General features: G+C 42.4%; 1 protein-coding gene across 7 annotated transcripts in view; it reads left to right on the top strand.

Annotated features, from left to right (window-relative positions):
- Window positions 1-20,115, top strand: part of foxp1b (forkhead box P1b) — a 131,587-nt gene that overhangs the window by 42,744 nt on the left and 68,728 nt on the right. For all 7 annotated transcript variants that reach the window (XM_062463561.1, XM_062463578.1, XM_062463536.1 and 4 more), the window contains one exon: window positions 15,234-15,412. In XM_062463561.1, the coding sequence (XP_062319545.1) occupies window positions 15,245-15,412 (168 nt within the window). In that variant the 5' untranslated portion in view covers window positions 15,234-15,244. The remainder of the gene's footprint in view (window positions 1-15,233; window positions 15,413-20,115) is intronic.

Below are 20,115 nucleotides of genomic sequence, written 5' to 3'. Positions count from 1 at the left end.
TACTTGAGTTAAGCAGTTAGAGTTACTTTGTTAATCTGCTTTTATGGGAGTATTAAGAATAAACAAGTGAATTCATGAGTTGGACCTAAGAAAGGTCGCACATAGATTTATGTTAGTAAGAAAAAAGGCTAGAATAATAGTTCCCCTGACTGCGTTTATTGCTTACTTTAAAAAGTAATTTCTTTATATCAGCATCAAGCTGAAAATTGCCATGTATTAGTATTAGGGTTGGTAAGCTTCTAATTCTGTGGCATTTACAGCTGGCTGTGTTTCCATGCATTTATAACACTTTGATTCTTAAGAGTTCCTTTAATCGCTTTTGCCGAGCACGGAACATAATAAACAACTTGCTGTTACTAAAGTGCCACATGGGGGAGATTGCTAACAAGAAAGTTAAACGTTTCTGCCACTAGCAGTTTTGTCACTGTGTTTTTCATGCTCTGTAAGTACCCTAATCTACTTTCTGAGCCGGGGTAGTGCTGTAGTTAAAAACTGTGACAGACAAAATAGCTGCTAGGCTTTTTTTGCTATTGGAAAATGAAATGTTATCATCCGTACAAAGACATTACAGTGGAGACCAACATAAAAGGCAACAGTGGGTTTATTTTTTTTCCTGTTTATCAAGATCACAGGAAGTGACAGAGCTTTCTAAACACTCTCACCTGCCCCCTGTCTTCTGTCTCTATCAGATGCACTGCTTCCACCACACATCAGCTGCTATCTGAACAGGCTCTGGGAGATAGCTTGGCTCTTTATTGTCTGGTTAAACAGGGTTGCACAGGTAAATGTATGGCTTATTCTGAATACAGTATGTCAGTGAACACAGCAACATTCTTTTCTCTTGCATCTCCTGCACTTTCATGTGAATTATCTTCTCTTGTAAAGTAGAAAGAATTGTACAGATAATGTTATCACAGATGTGTTATCTTGAAGCTACTTAAAATACCTTTTTGGGTGGAAAATGTGTTTGGCAAGTTTCAATCTATTTTTCTATCAGCATCACACAGACATCTCTCTTCTTTGGTTTGGAACATATTGATGGATGTATAAACTCAGTTCTGTCTGAGAGACTGAAGGCCTTTGATAATGTCAGCCTGCTACCAGGTGCTGCCGGCTAACATGACAGCGTCTTTGTGTGAGATTGACTGAGGCGACAGCAGTAAGCAAATTCTACCCGTAGATGAGTTGTCTTACAGAGAGATGAAAAGAAAATCACAAAAGTGAGAGAATGTGTCAAATCCTGCCAGGCTTTTTTTCTGCAAGGTTTTGACTCTGACCCGTTATCTCTGCTCTAAAAAGATGAAATCAAAATAATCTGTTTGAATGATTTTAAGTTTTAAAATCTCTGCGACAAACTACCTGTATGTTTTGTTAATGTTGAGACCAGTAAATGCCATACGGAATTATTTATGATTAGGATCTTTGTTTGGTGTGTTAAAAAAACCTGCTTGCGAATTTTTTTTTGATCAATGTCTTCTAATTTTACACCATAAGGGACATCTGCTAATAATAATAACAACAACCCTGCTCATTCAAAATGTGCACCAAACTGAGTTGATGATCTTGGTTCTTAGTTGTACATTTTTGACATTGCTGCATTAACTTCTCGGTCACTATAACTTCAAGGCAGTACTTTTCTTCAAAACAAATCCCTTTTAGGGATGACGCACCTGGTGTGACTACTTAATGGAATGGCTTCAACCCTGCGTAAATAAACAGCTTGCATTTTCAGTGTGAGATTAAGAGAGGGGCTGAGAAGACTGCTAGAGAGAGGCTGAGGAGAACTTTACAAAGACATTTGACGTATGGAAAGTACCGAGTACGTTTTAGACACATTGCAACTTCCTTTTTGAATTTTTGTAAGCAAAGAAACCTTTAAAAATTGTTTATGTTTCCATTGAGTTCGTTTGGGAATTGAGTTGGATTGGCAGATGGTTACAGTAACATCAATAGTTTAAGGAAGCATGTTTGAGTGTAAATTAAATGGTGGAAATGTCTTTAAGGACTTTTTAAATGGATAAAGTCATCACCACAGCCAAATAAATAGGGGCAAGGAGACAAGAACAAGTGACCACTGAAACAGAAAGTAAAATAGTGTTACATTACTCTACATGCCATTTAGATTAGTGAGAAACAGAGCCTTCCGACCCAGACCTATCAAATAAGATCCCTTTTCATTTTATTCAACTGCAAGTTTGCCAAATGCCTTAATTAACATCATAGATAAATTGCCAATTAGGTTTTTCTCTTGTTCCTCTTGTTGAATCATCAAATAAATCAGTTAAAATAATGGTTAATAGTTCGAAGTTATTAGTTAAATGTTTAATTAAAATAAGGCCCTCAAAGATACATATGAAGCGGAACATTTCCTAAGAAAGTGGAGAGCTTTTTCATACAGAATGTGGGTTTATTTAATGTAACTGAATAAGAAAGGCAGAGACATTTTTAAACATGTATTTATTTACAGTGTTTTTGCACCGGTTTCAGCCTTGGCTCCTACGTTGTTTTCATAAACAAAGTCTCCCTGGCTAAGGAGAAAAAGTACAGGGCTGTTCAGAGAGCTGAAAACAGGAATGACAAACACCATTAGCTGAAAAATTTCCATCTCATTGCAACTATGTTATTGTTTACTTTACCATACACGTCCTAATATGGTTACCTCCCTGTTAAAGAAGGCAAGCACAGAGCTAAGGGGCCCTCGCAGGGAGACGCTTTTAACTGCCACTTAGACAATAAGAAACAAATGTCACAGCTCGGCAAAACGGCCTAGCTTTCACAGCTTTACAATACTCCATCTTCCATGGTGCCTGGCTCAGGCTTGTGTGTGATATTTATCCTCTCTCCTCTGTTACCCATCATGCCCTTGCAAATCACCCCCGCCTTTTCGTTTTCTCTCTCTCTCTCTCTCTCTCTCTCTCTCTCTCTCTCTCTCTCTCTCTCTCTCTCTCTCTCTCTCTCTCTCTCTCTCTCTCTCTCTCCCTCTCCCTCTCCCTCTCCCTCTCTCACTGCCTCTTTCTTCTGCTTGTTCTTTAGGCTGTCTATCTCCTTTCTTTTCCTGTGTTGCTTTATTTGTTTCTTTATCTCTCTATCCATTTCTGTCCATGTCTCTGTGTTAACAGAGCAAAGGTTGACTGATGTGTCTCCGTTTGCTGTGTTTAGTTATTTATTAGGGTGGATAAGAGAGCTGTGTTTAGAGTGACTGTTGTCTGGGCAGCACAGCACAGGCCAGTTCAGCTGCAGGTCATGCCCTGCCCCGCTCTGCTCCACCAGAAAGCGTTTGAACTGGAGACGTCTCACTGACACTGAAGGGCCTCTTCCTGTGCTAGGATGAGATCACCTCAGTACATGCGTAGTGAGAGCTGAGGTATACAAACAGCTGCACTCCTGGGGTGGGGATGGAGGAGTATCCACACAAATATTCTAATGTTTTTGACCAATTTAAGTAATTATAAATATAAATCTTTTAGTATACATGGGATTTTCAGGCGCTTGTCCTGTTGTTATTTACTTATGAACTAAGTTTAATTAGACAATTGTGGGACATGGTGCTTACTGATGCATGGTTTTCTTTTCCCTGGTTGGTTAACGGTGTTGGTAGCCTCACCTCAATCCTAAAATCCTCACGTTTATGATATTTGCCCAGTATTATCTGTGCTTGTGGATGAATGGGAAGATGGGACATGAGGAATGTTGAAGGTCATCCTCCATGATTTACACAGGATAGAGCAAAGGAATCCTTGGGAAAATACTTGGGGCCAGGATCAAACAGATGTCATGTGATATGTTCTTAACATTGACCTTTAAATGCATCCATTTCACTCTGACGGTTTGTAAGTAGGACTGAAGTAATAGTGCATTTAAGATGAAGGACCAGTTGAGAAAAATATAAACTGTATATTTAAGTTGTTGGTTAGTTTCCAAGTGATATTAATAGTGGAAGTTTGTATAGATGTCTACTACAGGTACAGTATTATACAATTTGTAAAAATAATTCTCAACATTATTTTAAACAAAGGTTTCTGAATTATTTGAATCAATGTTATTTCAAGATGTAAACTATAACCACCTGGTGCTGATTGCTATGCTATTGCTATTACTGAGATGGTAACGTGGTCTCACTCTGTGTTGGAAGGTTAGCTTTGTGTAATTATTTATGGGCCTATCCTTTTGGGCTGTGGACATTGTAGGTACAATGGAGAGTATCTTGGACAGCCTAAATACATTAGGCTAGCACCCAGGGAGAATTTGGTTGTCCTACCAACTGTAGTTCCCGTGTAATCAGATATTACTATTTCCCTCTATTTAATGCGTAGAATGTGAATGTGAATTGTTTAAATAGGCTACAGAGTCTGTAGGATTGTTTTAGTTTGACATCACATACTTGAACTAATTGCATTCTTTTATCACAGTCCTATTACATGACTGTTCAACCAATTCAGGTATAATTTTTCAGTCATTTGGGCATTGATGTCATGCTTTTAAATCCAACAAAGCAACAGCATGTCTCTGCAGCCTATCTGACGTTAATGAACTTTGTGAGGAGGTTGTTGACTCACTTCAAGGTCGGTTTCTGAGAAGGAGAGCACGTTTTCTTGTCAACATATTTACAGCGAGACATGTGTAAACATTGTAAATGTATACAGGTGCAGAGTTGATACAGGCGTATTTCTCTGTGTTTTTTTTGTTTGTTTTTGACCTTTTCCCTCATGACACATGCATATGTCCCAGGGTGCACCAGGAAAAGCACAAATGCACCCTCCCAAAGGCTGCCGTAATGTCGTGCCTGCTTACAATATGAAGCTGTGAAGAGCAGGCCAGAGAACACTAAGGAATGCCAGGGTAGTGGGGTATTAAATAAGAATTAATGGAATGTTGCTCTGGCACATCTAGTGTAGAAAAATACAATTTATGTTGCCGACTACTGGCCGTGAAGGTGCATTTGGACTTAGTATCCTTTAATTAGAAGTGAGATATTAGCATTTCATAGGGCTTTACGCTGGGCGAGGGTATCGGCCGGCCGCCGAGCCTTCATTAGCCAGCCTCTCTGCATGTAATGAGGGCCGTCATTAGCTGATGGAGTGGATTTGCCCTAGCTCTACCTTGAAAGGCACATCATTTACATACTTCCAAGAAATAAGGCCTTTAATGGATTTCTCAATGAATAAAGTAAAATGCCACTTCTTAAAAATTTGAAGAGTCAATTTCTGATAGTGTGCACTACTAGCTGTTCCCTTCTTTTGTCGAGTGGATGGAGAAGAGAGCAGGGGGACAAAAGAGTGGTGGTGGAGGGGGGGGGGCGACTGAGGGGAGGAGGGGCTGATTGAGGGGAAAAGGTGAGATTGACTTATGTTGGAAACTTAAGGCATCGGAATTCACTTTGTGAGTCGTGTAGTGCATCATAAATTCTGAATTAAATCAATAATGTGAGGACGTGAAAGTATAAAAGCGGTGTATCAAACAGGAGAAATATGACATGGAGACTGACTTTTGCCTCTAGACATGGGAACATAAATAAGGTGTGCATGATTTGTGTCAGAGGCCTGAGGAAGTGAGGCACTGCTTAGTGGGAGTGGTGGGTGTGGGGTTGAATATTCTCCATGTTTATCAGAGGAAATGCAGGACAGGCAAATATAAAAAAAATATAAGTTTCTCTAAGCCTTAAGCCCCAGTGCAATGCTCTGAATTGGGTGTGAAGTGATTAGTATTTCATTGATGAACTGCAGAAGTGGCAAGTGTGGGAAATTGGATCTTTGATCTCATAGTGTTTGGGAAATACAACCTGAGTGTGTGGAGCCTGCCAGGTAAGACGCCTCCCTCCCCTCACCATACACACACACACACACACACACACACACACACAACACACAATTACACACACAGTCACAGACCTGTCGCCGGGGGTGGGGGTGGGGTGGGGGAGGGAGGAATCTTCCTCCCCTTCTCCAAAACACATATTTGTTTTGGATGTTTTCATTGGAGTCTACACGGTGATTACAGATGATCATTAACAAAATTGGGTATTTGTTTTAAACTTTAACCAATCACTTTGATATGCTAATTACGGTGTAATTTAATTTGAGCCCCGTAATGATGATGCTGTTATTATGGACATAAATGATGCAGTTAAGCTGAGAGTAATCTCATTTGCATACTGTACATGCCTGTAAATTAAGCTCTTCCTGCTCTGCTTCAGCTTTAATTTTCCTCTTCTTTTCACACAGCAGCACCCTCCAGCCCTGTGCCTAATAGCAGGCCGGCCTGTTTGATGTTGAGAGCTGCTTGCTTACACTAAATCTAGTCACAATATGTAATACATAAAGAGCCTCATTATCACTCTGAGTGTTCCTTTAAGAAGTTGGGATTAATAAGTAGAGGTGCTCTGGAGTCTTTGTAGTGAAACACACGTGTATTTTTGCCCCCACCCATGTTCGTCTTCAGTGTTAAATCCCCACCCCAAAAAACGGAAATATTGCCAACACCGAGCTACAATAATGATGTCCCAGGAATCGTTTGAACCCACAATCATACCGGATGCCTTTCCTGTTAGTTGTTGATCATAGATACCTTCAAAGGGCTGATTGTATTTTGATATTTTGTCTTTGAAAAGATGAATGCCCGCTGTATGTGTTTTCCCGGCTGTTTGTATCTTAAAACCCCCTTTACCTTACAGTACAAGATCCTAATTGAGATAGTGCCATGGCATATTCAATGCCAAAATATTTTTCTTCTGTTGGCTTGCTTTTGATGATCCTATAAAGGTGACTGCTGCTAATGCAGCAGATTAAAAAGCCTATTCAGTGCTGTGTCTTCATTAGAGAAGCACCAACTCCTGCTCTCATTCTCTGGTGTTTGCCCTGAGAGGGTAAACATGTTTGTCACACAAAGGTGGATGTATGCTGATCAAACACATGAATAGGTTGATTGTGAACACCAAGGTCTTCAGCACATTTCAGAGCTGAACTCTTGTGCACAAATGAGCGAAGCAGGTTCAGGCAAGGCACTCGGGCAGCGCGCGTCATACCACCCATCACCGTGCCCTCAGGCCATAGGCGTAGCTCGATAGGCGGCGCTATAAAGCCGCTCCATGCACGCGCACGCATTGTCGAACCTGCCGTCTGCGTTGCTGCCACCCACCACCGTCCCCTTCACCCCCGTGTTGTCTGTCTGTGCTCCCCGTGGGGGATTTAACTCGTTGCTCCCTGCCTCATGTCTTGCATATGCAGTGAAGGCGGGGAGCGCTTCCCCATGTACATCCATTCCGCCAAAGTAAAACCATTTGTCATGTGTAAGAATAAATGGTGAAAACAATCACGTGAGTGTCTTGACTGAACCTTACGTTATATAAACTTTTCCCTTTTTGTGAAAGCCTCTACAGCACATGCACAGCTCCTTTTGTGTTTTGAAGGCTGCGGAAATATTTTATGGACTTAACACTGACAATACAATTGCCCTTCAGCAAGAATGCTCTTCCATTTTGTACCATAAAGAATATAATTTTTCTGCTGGCCCGTTTTCGCTGTTAGTGTCTAATTGGCTACATAAATCTCGTCCGTTGAGAGTGAGGAATGTTGCAGTGTCACAGAGTGTAATCTTCACCCTTATTTACCAATTCATTAAGATTCATTGATGCAGGATCGGTGAGAGGAAATGACAACATAAATCAGACCTCCAACATAATGACCCTAATCAGTTGGGAATTGCAGAAAATGTCATGATGAACTATGTCCTTGTATTAGTGCCACTGTACATTGTCATTGTGCTGCTTTATGAGTTGGACGCATCCTCCTGACATGGGCTGTATTTAACCAAAAAGAGTTGTTAAAACCTGATTCCATTAAAGTGCTGAGATTCATACAAGGTCTTTCGGTATTTAGCCCTGCGCCCTTTACCTTCAATTTAACTGCTTAATGGAAGGCTAGTAAGCCTCCTTTTTAACCCTCCTTGTTCTCTCTCCGGGAAGCAGGGGCTTTTAAAATAATGACACGCTTCTTAGGCACAAACTACCCCACTAACGTCTGGGAAGACCTGAGGAGGAGACTGTGGGAGGGGTCTCCGGTTAGTCCCCTCCGGGGCCAAAAGAAATGGTTATAATTTTGTTCCTTGTTCTGATTGGATAAGTTATGGATCTTCATTAACCAATCAGTTGGAAGAGGTCATTAACAAATGTGCTTGCATGGATGTTGTGTAGTAAACGTCAAGATAACACTAGCTTCTCAGCATTTTTCTATACTATTGGATTGGATTCAGGTTGAATGGACTGACAACCTCATCTAGTTGAATTTAGTGCCAGCATCTTGGCTCATTAGAGAGAATTAAGATAAATATGATATTTCTTTATTTTCTTTATTTGAATCTGCTGAGAAACCTGCAACTTGCCATCTGAGGATAAATGACATTGGTTAGACACCACCATTTTGATCTCCGTTTTTAACGTATTGTTTATTTACCTTACACATGTTTAGCAATAGTTAAATATGAAGTTTCTTTGTCAACCAAGATAACTACAGAGGTAAAATTTCCATTATATTTCCTTACCATTATTTGTTTATGAAGGTTAATGATTGTGTCTGGCAATCAATAGCTTAACTTTATCTCTATCTGACTAACTCCAAACAAAGGGACTGGCTGGCAGACACCTGATGGGTATTGTAATCTGCAGAGAGACTTAGATTTAACACGGTTTAAATATTAAGGGAAACTCTCAATCTATGGCAGGGGTTATGCTGATCCATTGACTTCATCCTGTGGGCTATTTCTGTGTGGTTGGGTGGTGGTCGGTTGACAATGTTTTGTACATACTTTACTGTATTGTAGGCTTGTTAGTTTGCTACATGTTGTGTTCAGGTATTTACATTTACATTTAGTCATTTAGCAGACGCTCTTATCCAGAGCGACTTACAGTAAGTACAGGGACATTTCCCCCGAGGCAAGTAGGGTGAAGTGCCTTGCCCAAGGACACAGCGTCAGTTGGCATGACCGGGAATCGAACTGGCAACCATCGTATTACTAGCCCGATTCTCTCACCGCTCAGCCACCTGACTCCCTATAATGGTATAATGGAAAGTGTCAGCCACTTTCTCCAACATGAATGCTAGCAAGAGGCCTAGCTTAAGCTTGTCTCAATGCAGTGGTGTGCAACTGGGTAAGTTACCCCTTATGACAGTGATTCTAATAATATGGCCCTCCCTTGGTTTAGACTCACAGTATTAATTAGACAAGTTCGCAAAGGCTAACCTTCCTTTCCCTAGGAAAATGCATCTGACACATTTCCTCTCTCCATAAGTCCACATTTACACCCCCATGGGAATGGCCCTTGCGTGAATTCTAGTAAAAAATGATTAAAAATATATGACACACTTTAAGTAATGTTAAAACAATAAGCGATTTTTCAGATCCCAGAGGATGCAGAGAGATTGAAGTCTGTGTTTTTCTTTCGGCGTGTGTGTTTGACAGGTCTAATTGGTAAGATGAGCTTGAGGGGAGCGAGGCCTGCCGTTCCCACGCATCGCCAGAGCCTGGTCAGAAAAGAGGCCCCACGTCTCCTGATGTCTGTCCTCTTGCTGTCGTGTTAATCGGCATGAGCCACATGTGTGGGAGATTATTAAAGTCAAATGAAGGAGACTGTCCCAAGAAGGTGTTGTGGACTATCTTTAAACAGACTCCACATCCTAGAATTACTATTCCATTCAAGTAGAAGTGGCTGGAAACTCATTAGACTTCTCTATTTACGCAGTCTCTATCGGCCGTGGTTGCACTAAAAATACCATGGCCTGCCTTACTTTGGTGTGCTCAGTCATTCTCTCTGCACAGCAGGACTGTACGTTCGGTGTATATGGGATGGCTTCATGCTAAGAAGACAAACTGTTTTGTGTATTTCCTAAAATTATAGATCTACTTAGCCTCTCCACTGGAGTGTCTGCTTTCTGCTAGCATCCTTATTGTTCATTTACCTCAGCTGGTAGCGTGATAATAGGTTCATATTCATATGAATCATCATCCCTGCTATCACTGGAATGTCAAGGCCCTGTTCTCTGTCAATTCTGTTGTAATACATCTGAACCTAGATTTCATGCTTGAGGATCCCATTACAGTGTTCTCAATGTGTCATAAATATGTGTTTGGTCTCTTAGATCGTTCTACGTGGGGGGAAAATGGGTTTGGAGCCTATATAAAATGAGTATGAAAGTTGGTTTGGGAGACAACTAAGCATGAGGGTGGGGAGACCTCAGTGTCTTGGCTCAACCCAGCAGATGGCAAGTGTTGTATGCATGAAACATTCATGCTCAAGGGGACGTGTGCATCCAAATTCCTCACATTTACTACAGTAAATGTGAGGCTTCTTGTAACTGTTACTTTTTTTCCGCTCTGGTGTTTTGTGTTGCACCAAAATGAATTAACAGAACAAAGTTAGCTACATTTGAAGCCATGTCGTGTTTTCAGGCATTTCGTTTACTCCAGACCTTCACAATACCGTTTGAACACAAATGAACACCACCATCCTATTTATCCCTCAACATATACAGATGCTCTCAGAAGCCCTCGTCATCCCTTGTTGTTGTCAAGCGCTAGTTACTGAATAATTGAGGACTGTAAATGGTTAACATGTTTTACAAGTTCCTCGTTGTGGTGTTCTGAAGAGGCACTGGGTTGTTGGGTCTGTGAAAGTGTCTTTCCTCTTAGTGTCCTGACTTAATGCTCAGGAGACCCTCTACGGCCGACCCCACCCTCACCCTAGCAACCCCCACCTTGTTCACATTCATGGTGGCCGGCAGCAGCTGTAACACACCACCCTAATGCTTCTTCAAATGTCAGGAGAATGACTGTTTGTTTGTCTTCAGTCCTCCCTAGCTGTTTATTCTAGCTGGGCTGCATTTGCATCGACCTTGCTTCCCTAAAGCCTGGCCTCTTTCTCCACCCAGTGCCTGTTTACTCTGGGCCTGCCCTGAGTGTCACCTAGGAAATCTGTTGATCATTCCACCTGGTTAATGTTAAATTGCTCCAGCAAGGAGATGTGTTTGTTCATAAACACAAACCCTGCTCCCCCTGTTTACTGTAGCCATGGCAGCAATCACTTATTAAACAAATAGCTGCTTTGTTTGCTGCTCTGAGTGGTCGCTTATCCCCTACAAGGTCTGGAAGGAACTTTAAAAAGCTTCTGTGTCTCGGTGAGAACGGGGTTGGGGGCAGGGGGGGGGGTGGAGGGAAGGCCTGTTTCTACAATGTGGTCACAGTAGTCTTGGGATATGCCTTATCTGTGACTTTTGGTTGAAGTGGCTGGTGAGATTAGAGGGTTGTTTGGTCTCACTGTGAAGTCTCTGTTGGCGGAATGTCATCCCAGACGTTGGTTCTGCTCTTCGGAGAAGGGCGATGGCTTCTGCGCTGAGTGCCATGCGAGCCCTGATTGTGGCAGTACTTCTGAGTGACACGTTTCTGCTTTATGGAGGCCCTACATTGAAGGTACACGCAAGGGAAGGCTGTGGGAAGGGATTCAGTATCCAGGCTCATGTTCTGCTCTGTCCTGTAACGTGTTCTCGAAGACAAAAGGATGGCCCCGGTGTTGAGAAAAGTCTGACCATGGAACGTTGGGTGTGTTTGGCTATTTGTAAACAAGATTATATGGACCAGTGAGGCTTATCCTCAAACCAAGCCAAAACACAGCAGAGCTCCAAAATCTCTGAGCCTTGAGAAGCCAACCAAAGACGCATAGTGCAGTCACACCTTGGTACAGGCTGTTGTGTTGTCTAGTCTAGCAACCAAGCCTAACCTAAACACCAGCCCCAAAGTACACCTCTCCCCTTTGTCTTCTTCTTTGTGTGTCTTTATCTCCTTCTCAAGAATGCTGTGCTTTTGTTGTGTGCATGTGTAAACAAGGGCTGTGTGAGAACTATGCGTGTCGGAGCAGGTGGCCGCTGAAGGTTTACTGTCATGAGCATTAAAGAAAAACAGTACATGGAGAAGGGGTCAGGGCACAGCTGTGGAGGCCGACCCTACCTTAAATTGACTGCTGACTGTTTGAGCTGTTGGATTCCAGGTGTCCATGACAGGGGACATGTTTCTATGTTTTTAAGGAGAAGCCTGGAAGACAAGAGGCAGGCTTGATTAGCTGTGCGTGCCTGCTGCCCTGAACCTGTCTGGTCAGGTGGGAAATACATGTGACTCTGTTTGTACTGTACTCCCCATATTAGAGGCAGCGAAAACACAACATAACAGAAACAAACAGAAACTGACCTTTTTTTGGATCCACTGTTTGTTCCAAACACTTGTTTGGTTTCGCAAGCAGGCGCTCTCCTTCAACCCAAAAGACCTGTCTTCTGATGAGCAACAGCAGAGCCTGTGGACTGTTGTTGCATCTCTCTAATCTCCTGGAATTTCCATTATTTGTTGTTTTTTTGTTTTTGTTATTTATGCAAAAAAAAAGTGTTGTCTGCCTCCTCGTGTGTCTGATTGTGTTGTGTGCACTGACACATTTTTGTGTATGCATAAGTGTTTGTTTGTGCATGCATGCATGACCGCACACAGTGTGCTCAAACCCCTGCTGAGTACAGTACCTTTAGCAAGACATTGACACATAATTACCACTGAATATGGATCTGTGTTTAAATGGAACGTAGAGGAAAAAAGAAAAAACAAACTTATTAGAGTCATCATGGACATGGGCTAACCCCCAAACAAACTGAAAATTAATACAAGTCCAGTCACGTGGTGAACTATCAAGTTGGCTGTGCCTGAAACATCAGACTGTCCATGCCTCAGTGCTGTACAGATTAACATTGTTATCACCAGAACTCTAATAAGACTCTTTCCTATCTGGTTGATATTTATGATGGATAATGCACATTTTCCATTTTCATTCTTTTCCAATTTTTTTGCGCTCATGATATTGCAGCTTTGAATTATTCGGCGGTAAAATTAATGAGAAAGTAGATTTATGGGTTTCATTTGTTTGTCAATTCGAAAATTAATTGGGTGTTAATTTTAGCCGTCCCTCATCAGTGCCGGTTCCAAGCATGCGCGCATTACTTTGCATTCATTGTAGCTTTCCTCTCCTTTATTGTGGGTCACTAGTTTTGCATACATTAAAATAGCCCTGCGGCTCATTCTCCTGATTACTTTTGGAGATGCCATGCATTCAGAAATTTACGCCTTTCTGTTATAATTATGAAAATTTTGCATGGAATGACAGTGCATGCATAATAGCCATTACTTTCTCCCTTTTATGTAGCTTTGGAAAAAAAGAAAACACAGTCCTTTTTTTCCCAACTCGATGTCTTTTATTTGAATAAGAAGTGGGGTTGAATAACGTCAGCATGTGGTTTATTTCAAATCGCATTTCATTTGGCCTGAGAATGTGTGTTTCTAATTGGTGTCTCAGAAAGGGAGTGTGTGTGTGAGCGAGGCCTGTAGATGTAGTTGTGGCTGGCTCCCTCCCATCCCACAGTATTCCTCATGCTCACTCCTTGTTTAGAAAATCCCATTATGGAGGGAGTTTGTGCCAGACTGGAGGGGTGAACAGGGTCAACATCTGTCTGGAGGGAGAGGGGGCTGAGCCCACGAATGAGGCCCAGAGACCAGTGAGCAGGGCCCCAAGCCTGGGCCCAAGCTGAACTGACAGGCCCAGAGTGAGGGGGCGTTGTGACTGAACCAGTACTGGCCACCATGTCAGATGACTCACCAGGATGTACTGCCTGCAATGAGCTTACGTCTACACCCTACTCTACAGTGTAGAGATAAACAGCATTGTGAAATGCAGTTTGATTTCTATTACTGGTGCCAGTGGCACCACTCCCCTACCCATTGTTTTAAAGTGAGCTTCATTGTATACCAAAGATGGACTATGTCTCTTATTTTATAATTGTGTTACTTATTTCTAAAAAGAAATTATGGAGTGACATGTTATCAACCTCAATTTCATATCTGTCGGAGTGATGGTGTGTTCCCATGGCCCTGCAATGTCTCAGTCTGTGTCTGGGTCTTGTTTAGATGAAGATCTCAGGAGACGCTGGCCCCTTAGCTGAGCACAAATTAACACGTATTGGCCCTCCTATTACAAGGCTTTAATGCAACACTATAAATTTGCATTTAGTTCAATTTTTACCTTCTTTCATGATGAGGCCCAGTGTTTTAAGGGCATTTATTCTGCTTCATATAAATAATTAATCAGCTAGGTTAATTTACTTCTGCCTGACTTGGTCAGCTTCATTAACTGCCCTGGAATTGGTAGACTAGACGCGCCGCACCAGTGGGGCCTGTGATAAACACAATAGATGTAAATCTCACTGCTGATTTCGGGAATACAGACTTCAGATAAGCATCAGTGTTGCTGGCTCACCCCCTGAGAGATGGGAGGGAGTGAGGGTGAGGGCAGAGGGATCTGTCTGGGTTGTCATTGCCCCAAAAAGCTGAAATTAATGATTGACAATGGAATTAGGCTATGTGGCTGTTTAAGTATTGAGCTTGACTGTTGTGTGCTCATTTGGCTTTCAGTTTATAGCATGTACTATATGAAAACGTATGCACACAATTGTACAGCTTTTGTTTCTGTTTGTGTTTTTCGAAGGAAATTGAATTATTACAGACAATATTTTTGCCTGGACTCCTAGGGTCTATTTCAATTCAGTCTCATATTTTGGTGTTAATTGAGCACCCCTTTAGGAATTGCGTGTTTTCGCTCGGCCTCAAAATGGACGTTTCTCATGGAGATCCTTTGGCAGGCCCACACAATTGCCCTGTTTCCCATTAAAAAGCCATTCTGCAGTGGTTCTTCTGGGACCATACGAGTAAATATATCCATTTCCATAGAAAGTGTTTTGTTTGTGAGGGCGAGTGTTTTCTTGGGCTCCTCTGCTTTCCCTCAGTGAGGTTGGGTTCCTTTCAGATGTGTGCTGGTTTCCCCTGTACACGGCTGTAGCGGAGAACACAAACAGAACCTGAGCTGTACTCCTTCCTCCTACCCAGCACCGGCATGTCATCTGCAAAGGATCTGTGCCGGAAAGACAAAACAAAAGAGCAGTTCATTACTGAGTGGAAAGAGAAAGAATTAGTGTGTGCGTGCGCTTGCTTCACTGAATACAGTGCAAGCAAACAAACAAGAAACAGTCGGGCATGAACCAATAGGAAAACCTGTAATAAAAGGGAAATTATATGGGAAGGTTATGACACGTGTTTATAGTTAGGGCCAGAGTTGAAACGTGTGCTTGTTTTAACAGCTGCTTCTCCAAACTCTTTGCTCTCAGGTTGTTAAGTCATGATGCAAGAATCTGGGACGGAGGCGACAAACAACGGCCCAGCCAATCAAAACGGAGCAGTGAACTTGGAGGGCGGAGCCAGAGAGGGCAGGGACGCCAGGCCTGAGAGTGCTACTCCGTCTGTGGACGTGACGGCCGCTGACCTCCTTCATCTCCAGCAGCACCAGGTACACCCACACCCCTCCTCTCACACCTGGCATCATCAACCCATGTCAACAGCATCCCCAATCCCCCCGCAAAGTGCTTGTTAATATTTTATACTCACCCGAAAGTACATCTAGTACATAAACACATTATTATTATTATTTATGTATATTAAGGGCATTTTTAATTTTTAAAGAAGGAGAAGTGCTCTCTGAGTGATTGTGTGTTTGGTTTCGGACGTGTTTACTGTAGCATGCATCATCTGCATTTTGGTGAAATATTTATTCTGTTAGTTGAACATATTTTAAGTGTGTAGGTGCCACAGGATTGTGGGGACAGATAGAGAGCTGTGGCGTCCAATGGGATGACAGGTTTTCCCTTAGCTCATTGTAAACATGGCCTCAACCCTCCCAACTGATGCCACACTCCTCTACGTCCAACCAATAAGGCACAGGGAAACACGGCAGATTTATTATTAGTGAAGCCCAAAACATTTGCGCCGTCTGAGACTTGAAGCAAACAGACAAGCTCTTTCTATGGGTGTCAGTGTTATGTGTGCCACACGACACTGTGTTTAAGGAAACAACATTGAAAAGATCAGGGTGTCTCATGCTATCTCTGCCCTGCAGAAACACTGTGGTTGCTGTCAGGAGCTGTTTGGCGATGTTGCGCAGGCTCTGAGGTGCTGTCTCTTGTCACGCTGGGTCTGTCAACATCTGTATGGAGAAAAGAACGATTCTGAAGAACATCTTTCGTTTGCGGAACATATTGTACTCTTACCCATGTAAATCGGTGACTGTTGCCCCCACATAACATGATCATGCATTGTAGCAAATACTGTATGTATTGTAGGTCTAATTGGTAGATTCACCCAGCTGCAAAGTTCACTGAATGTCAGGGAAGAGCAGTAAAAAAAAAACAAAGAATATACAACTGGACATGCATACATCTGTCCTGCTCTGCAGTCTCTCTGCAAGGCCCGAAGACCTAATCCAGATTGGCTGTCCCTTCTATCTATTCTCCATCACTGCAGTCGTCTCCCCATCTTTTTCCAGCTTAAAACAAGTATGTCGTCAGTCAGAAAATCACAGCCATGCTGAATTCATTACTGCAGTAGTCACACAAAACCGTGGATAAAATTTCAATAACTGCAGGCCACAGTTGAGTAAACAGTTGCACTGAAACTTAATTCCTGTTGACTTTTCCTTCATTCTTTGCCAGGGGCGCATTCTGATTCGCTCTGCAAAGACAACAGGGGTTACAACTTTGATCAATGTGAGGCAGACAAGAGAAAGATGGGGAGAGAGAGGGAGAGAGAGAGGAGTCTAATGTGTCACGGATGCACACTTGACACCGAGGGGAGAGGGGAAAAAGAGAACCTCCCTAGCGTGGAGAAAAACATTCAGGGACAGCCTCCGTTTCCTAGTCATCTGCTCCGAGTGATTACTCTCTAAGATCAGGCATCTTCTACACAGAAAGTGACAAACGGGCTCTTTAGATTCCAGTAAACACGGGTTAGACCATCACAGCACCATTCTAACTCTTCATTTCAGTGTGGCACCTGTTTTCTGTTTAGCCCTCTGTGAAAGAAATCCCTTGGTTAATTTCTGTGACAGACGGTGGATGCTGGAAACCGCGTTTGGTGTATTAATTGTTGCGTGTGATAAATGGTCCATGGTTGGGGATGAAGGACGAGATGTCTCACTCGGAGCTCCTGGCACTCTCCTTTGATAGGGTACTTACCAGTGGAGGATTCCTGAGAAGGCGCCTGTCGTTTTATTCTCCCATTAGACCAACCCAGGATTTCACTCATGCACCATGAACCATGTTAATTGTCCCTTGGGCATTAAGATCTTCGCTCAATTACTTGATAACTTTTACTTTTGTGGCATTTTGCAGTCTGTCTTTTAAGTTGTATTTGCTAGTTGCACTAATATATGGCTAACTGACAAGGAGGACTGGGTTTCTGTTTCTTTGTTCTCATGGAAACATCCAAGTTACTTTTTCCCTTTTGGTGATGCAAAAATCAATCTAGAATTTTCAGTGCAAATATATTAGAGCCCCCTGAGTCAGTGGGAACAACAAATGTGGTGGTGGCATATCATTTATTCTTATTAGGGAACATAACCATGAAAGACAGTGCTCATTAATAAAGATGGGGGATAAAATAATTGTAATCTGTTTGATCATCTTGATTCTGACAGGGGAATTCATCTTGCCGACTAGTCAGAATTGGGGGAAGTGGACCATAAGCTTGACTTAAACATCTCTATTAGTAAGTCAAACATCAGGTGAAAGGCAGTGTAACGATTCCCTATCTTGCTTTTCAAGATTAGAGCGATATTTTGGGGACATTTTTGGCATTTGCTTTTCCTGGCAAGCTTTTATCCAAGTTGAAAAGTGATGATACCTTGTGCTATTTCTTTACTTATTTTGATGCAACCCTCATATAGAGGATACACACAGCTCCTGTACGTATGTATGTGTCACAGATTGAACATAGTTTTTTCAGTACCTTTGCTTTCCTATGGTAGGTCATACTTTGACAATGACAATTCGTATGGTGACATGTTGAATGCGGGGTATTGTTTACAAAACCCTGGAACAAGTGTCCTTTTCTAACACTGTATGTCTTTGTTTATGTCTGTGTTTTTAACTCTTGCTTTTGGAGCAGAAGCTGTGGTTTTTGCTACGTCTTTCATGAGGAAGTGAAGATCCGAGCTGTGATAAAGAAAAAAACAAATCTATAAAAGTGCGTCCGTTTGTGCAATAGTTATGTGGGTTTTCAGTTTGTATTGTTGTTTTTTGTGAAACCGGATGATATATTGTCCTTAGTAGCAGATGCACCATAACAGACACAACATCAACAGAAAGGTTTGAATCTGTCAGTAGTCTTTTGAACTGTTGTCTGCAGAACATACTGTATCATTATGACTTGTGATGATTTATGGTCCATTTAGGCAGTGCATTTGTATCTTGCATGTTTAAGTAAGCAACCGATTACTTTGCTAGAAAAAGGTTCTAAGGATATAAATGTGAAGTATTAAATATTAATATCCTGTTACTTAGAAGTGTCCTTTTAATCAAGTTGGAGATATTCCTAAAGAATTGCCACCCGTTCCACAAGTGACACAAATACTGTACACGGCAACAATATCGTCAGAAAAAGAACAACAGCGATGAGTAATTGCTTGTCCTTTATTGCGGGCACATCCTTCCAGCCATCTTTGTCAGACAAGTGCTTTACAGCTTTGTTACAAATCGAAAGATAAGGCAAACCAATTCTGAATGTTTTCCCCCTTCTCTCACACACCCAGTAAAGGCCTCAGTAGCTGTGCGTGTGCCGAGCGACACCGTGGCTCCACACGCACAGCCGCTGAAAGAGCTGAGCAAGCACAGGTTGTGTGTTTGCATAATTTAAATCTTACAAGGTCCCTCCTGGACACTGAGGATGTAAAGATGCACATCTCATCTACAGTACCCTCAATCCCCTCTTTACCTCTGTCTCTCTCTCTCTCTCAAACACACACACACACTCCCTCTCTCTCTTGCCTCTCTCTCTCCTGGCCTCTCTTTCACTCTCACTCTGACTCTGTCCTGCTCTCTCCTTCTCTCTTTCACTATCTCTCTCTCACTTTCCTTCTCTCTCTCACCTCTCTCTCACTCCCCCCCACCCTCTCTCTCTCTCTCTCTCTGTCCCTGTCTATCTCGCTCTGCCTCTCGCCCTCTGTGCAGCTCAGGAGGCAGTGCTAAGTGATAAGCCTCGGCATCACATGACTGTCTCCTCTCCCACTCCGCCAGGGGTGGTTGTGGCCTGGCCAGCTGTGTGACCAGTGATCAGACCTGACGGCATCTCAATGAGAGAGGTTAACAGCATTATGTCCGAGGTGGGGCCAGAGGAGCTCTCACGCAGCAGATCTCTGCTGATTGCGTGCACTTGACTGTGGAGACCAGGGCTGCTGGAGCACAAGCTGTTTCTCAGATGAAATACATCCTGTGTTACAAGGGGAACGCTGTCTTATCACTGTGCATTTGAATTGAGTTCACTTCATTGTCAGTATGTTTTTTATTCTTCTTCCCTAGCAGTATATCTGTTCAGCGCTGCATATCTAATACCTAGGATAAAGGACGGTATTCTCTGTGTGGTTTGTGTCCAAGGGCTATGTTGTGTTATCCTGCGCAATGTGTGTTTCCTTCCCGAGGGTTGTAGCTGTGAGCACGCACACACACACACACAAATACACATCCTCGGAGAGGATCATGTTAAAATGAGCCACAGTCTACTGCGTGTCTGGCTAGCGTTGTGTGTGTGTGTAATGTTGTGGATTGTGTCTCCAGCATCTTTTAGTGCTCTCAGGTATCTGCTTGTAAACTGTTCATATTGTCAGATGGGGCTTGGTATGGTAGAGGCTCAAGCTTATTGGAAAATCTGGAGGAGCGGATAACATCAGTGTTATGACACTGCATATTGCCCTAAATTGCTTTATTGGTAAAATGATAGTGCTCGTCCAATTTGAATAATTTTATGGAATCCCTCACAGAACAGTTTAATTATGTTATCACACAACTGGCAACATCTGTCTTTATACTAGCACACATGACAGTTTTATTACAGGCTAAATTTCTTTGGTGGTTCTGGCAATTGATGTGTGATCTGATTAATAATCACACAGATGGAGGTGAAAATTGAACAGTAATGCGTTGGTATGTAGAAATGGAGAAAAAT

The sequence above is a fragment of the Osmerus eperlanus genome, chromosome 1 (genome assembly GCF_963692335.1).
Source record: "Osmerus eperlanus chromosome 1, fOsmEpe2.1, whole genome shotgun sequence".
Lineage (NCBI taxonomy): Eukaryota > Metazoa > Chordata > Actinopteri > Osmeriformes > Osmeridae > Osmerus > Osmerus eperlanus.
Note: the sequence above shows the minus strand (reverse complement) of the source record. Positions and strands in the feature narration are given on the sequence as shown.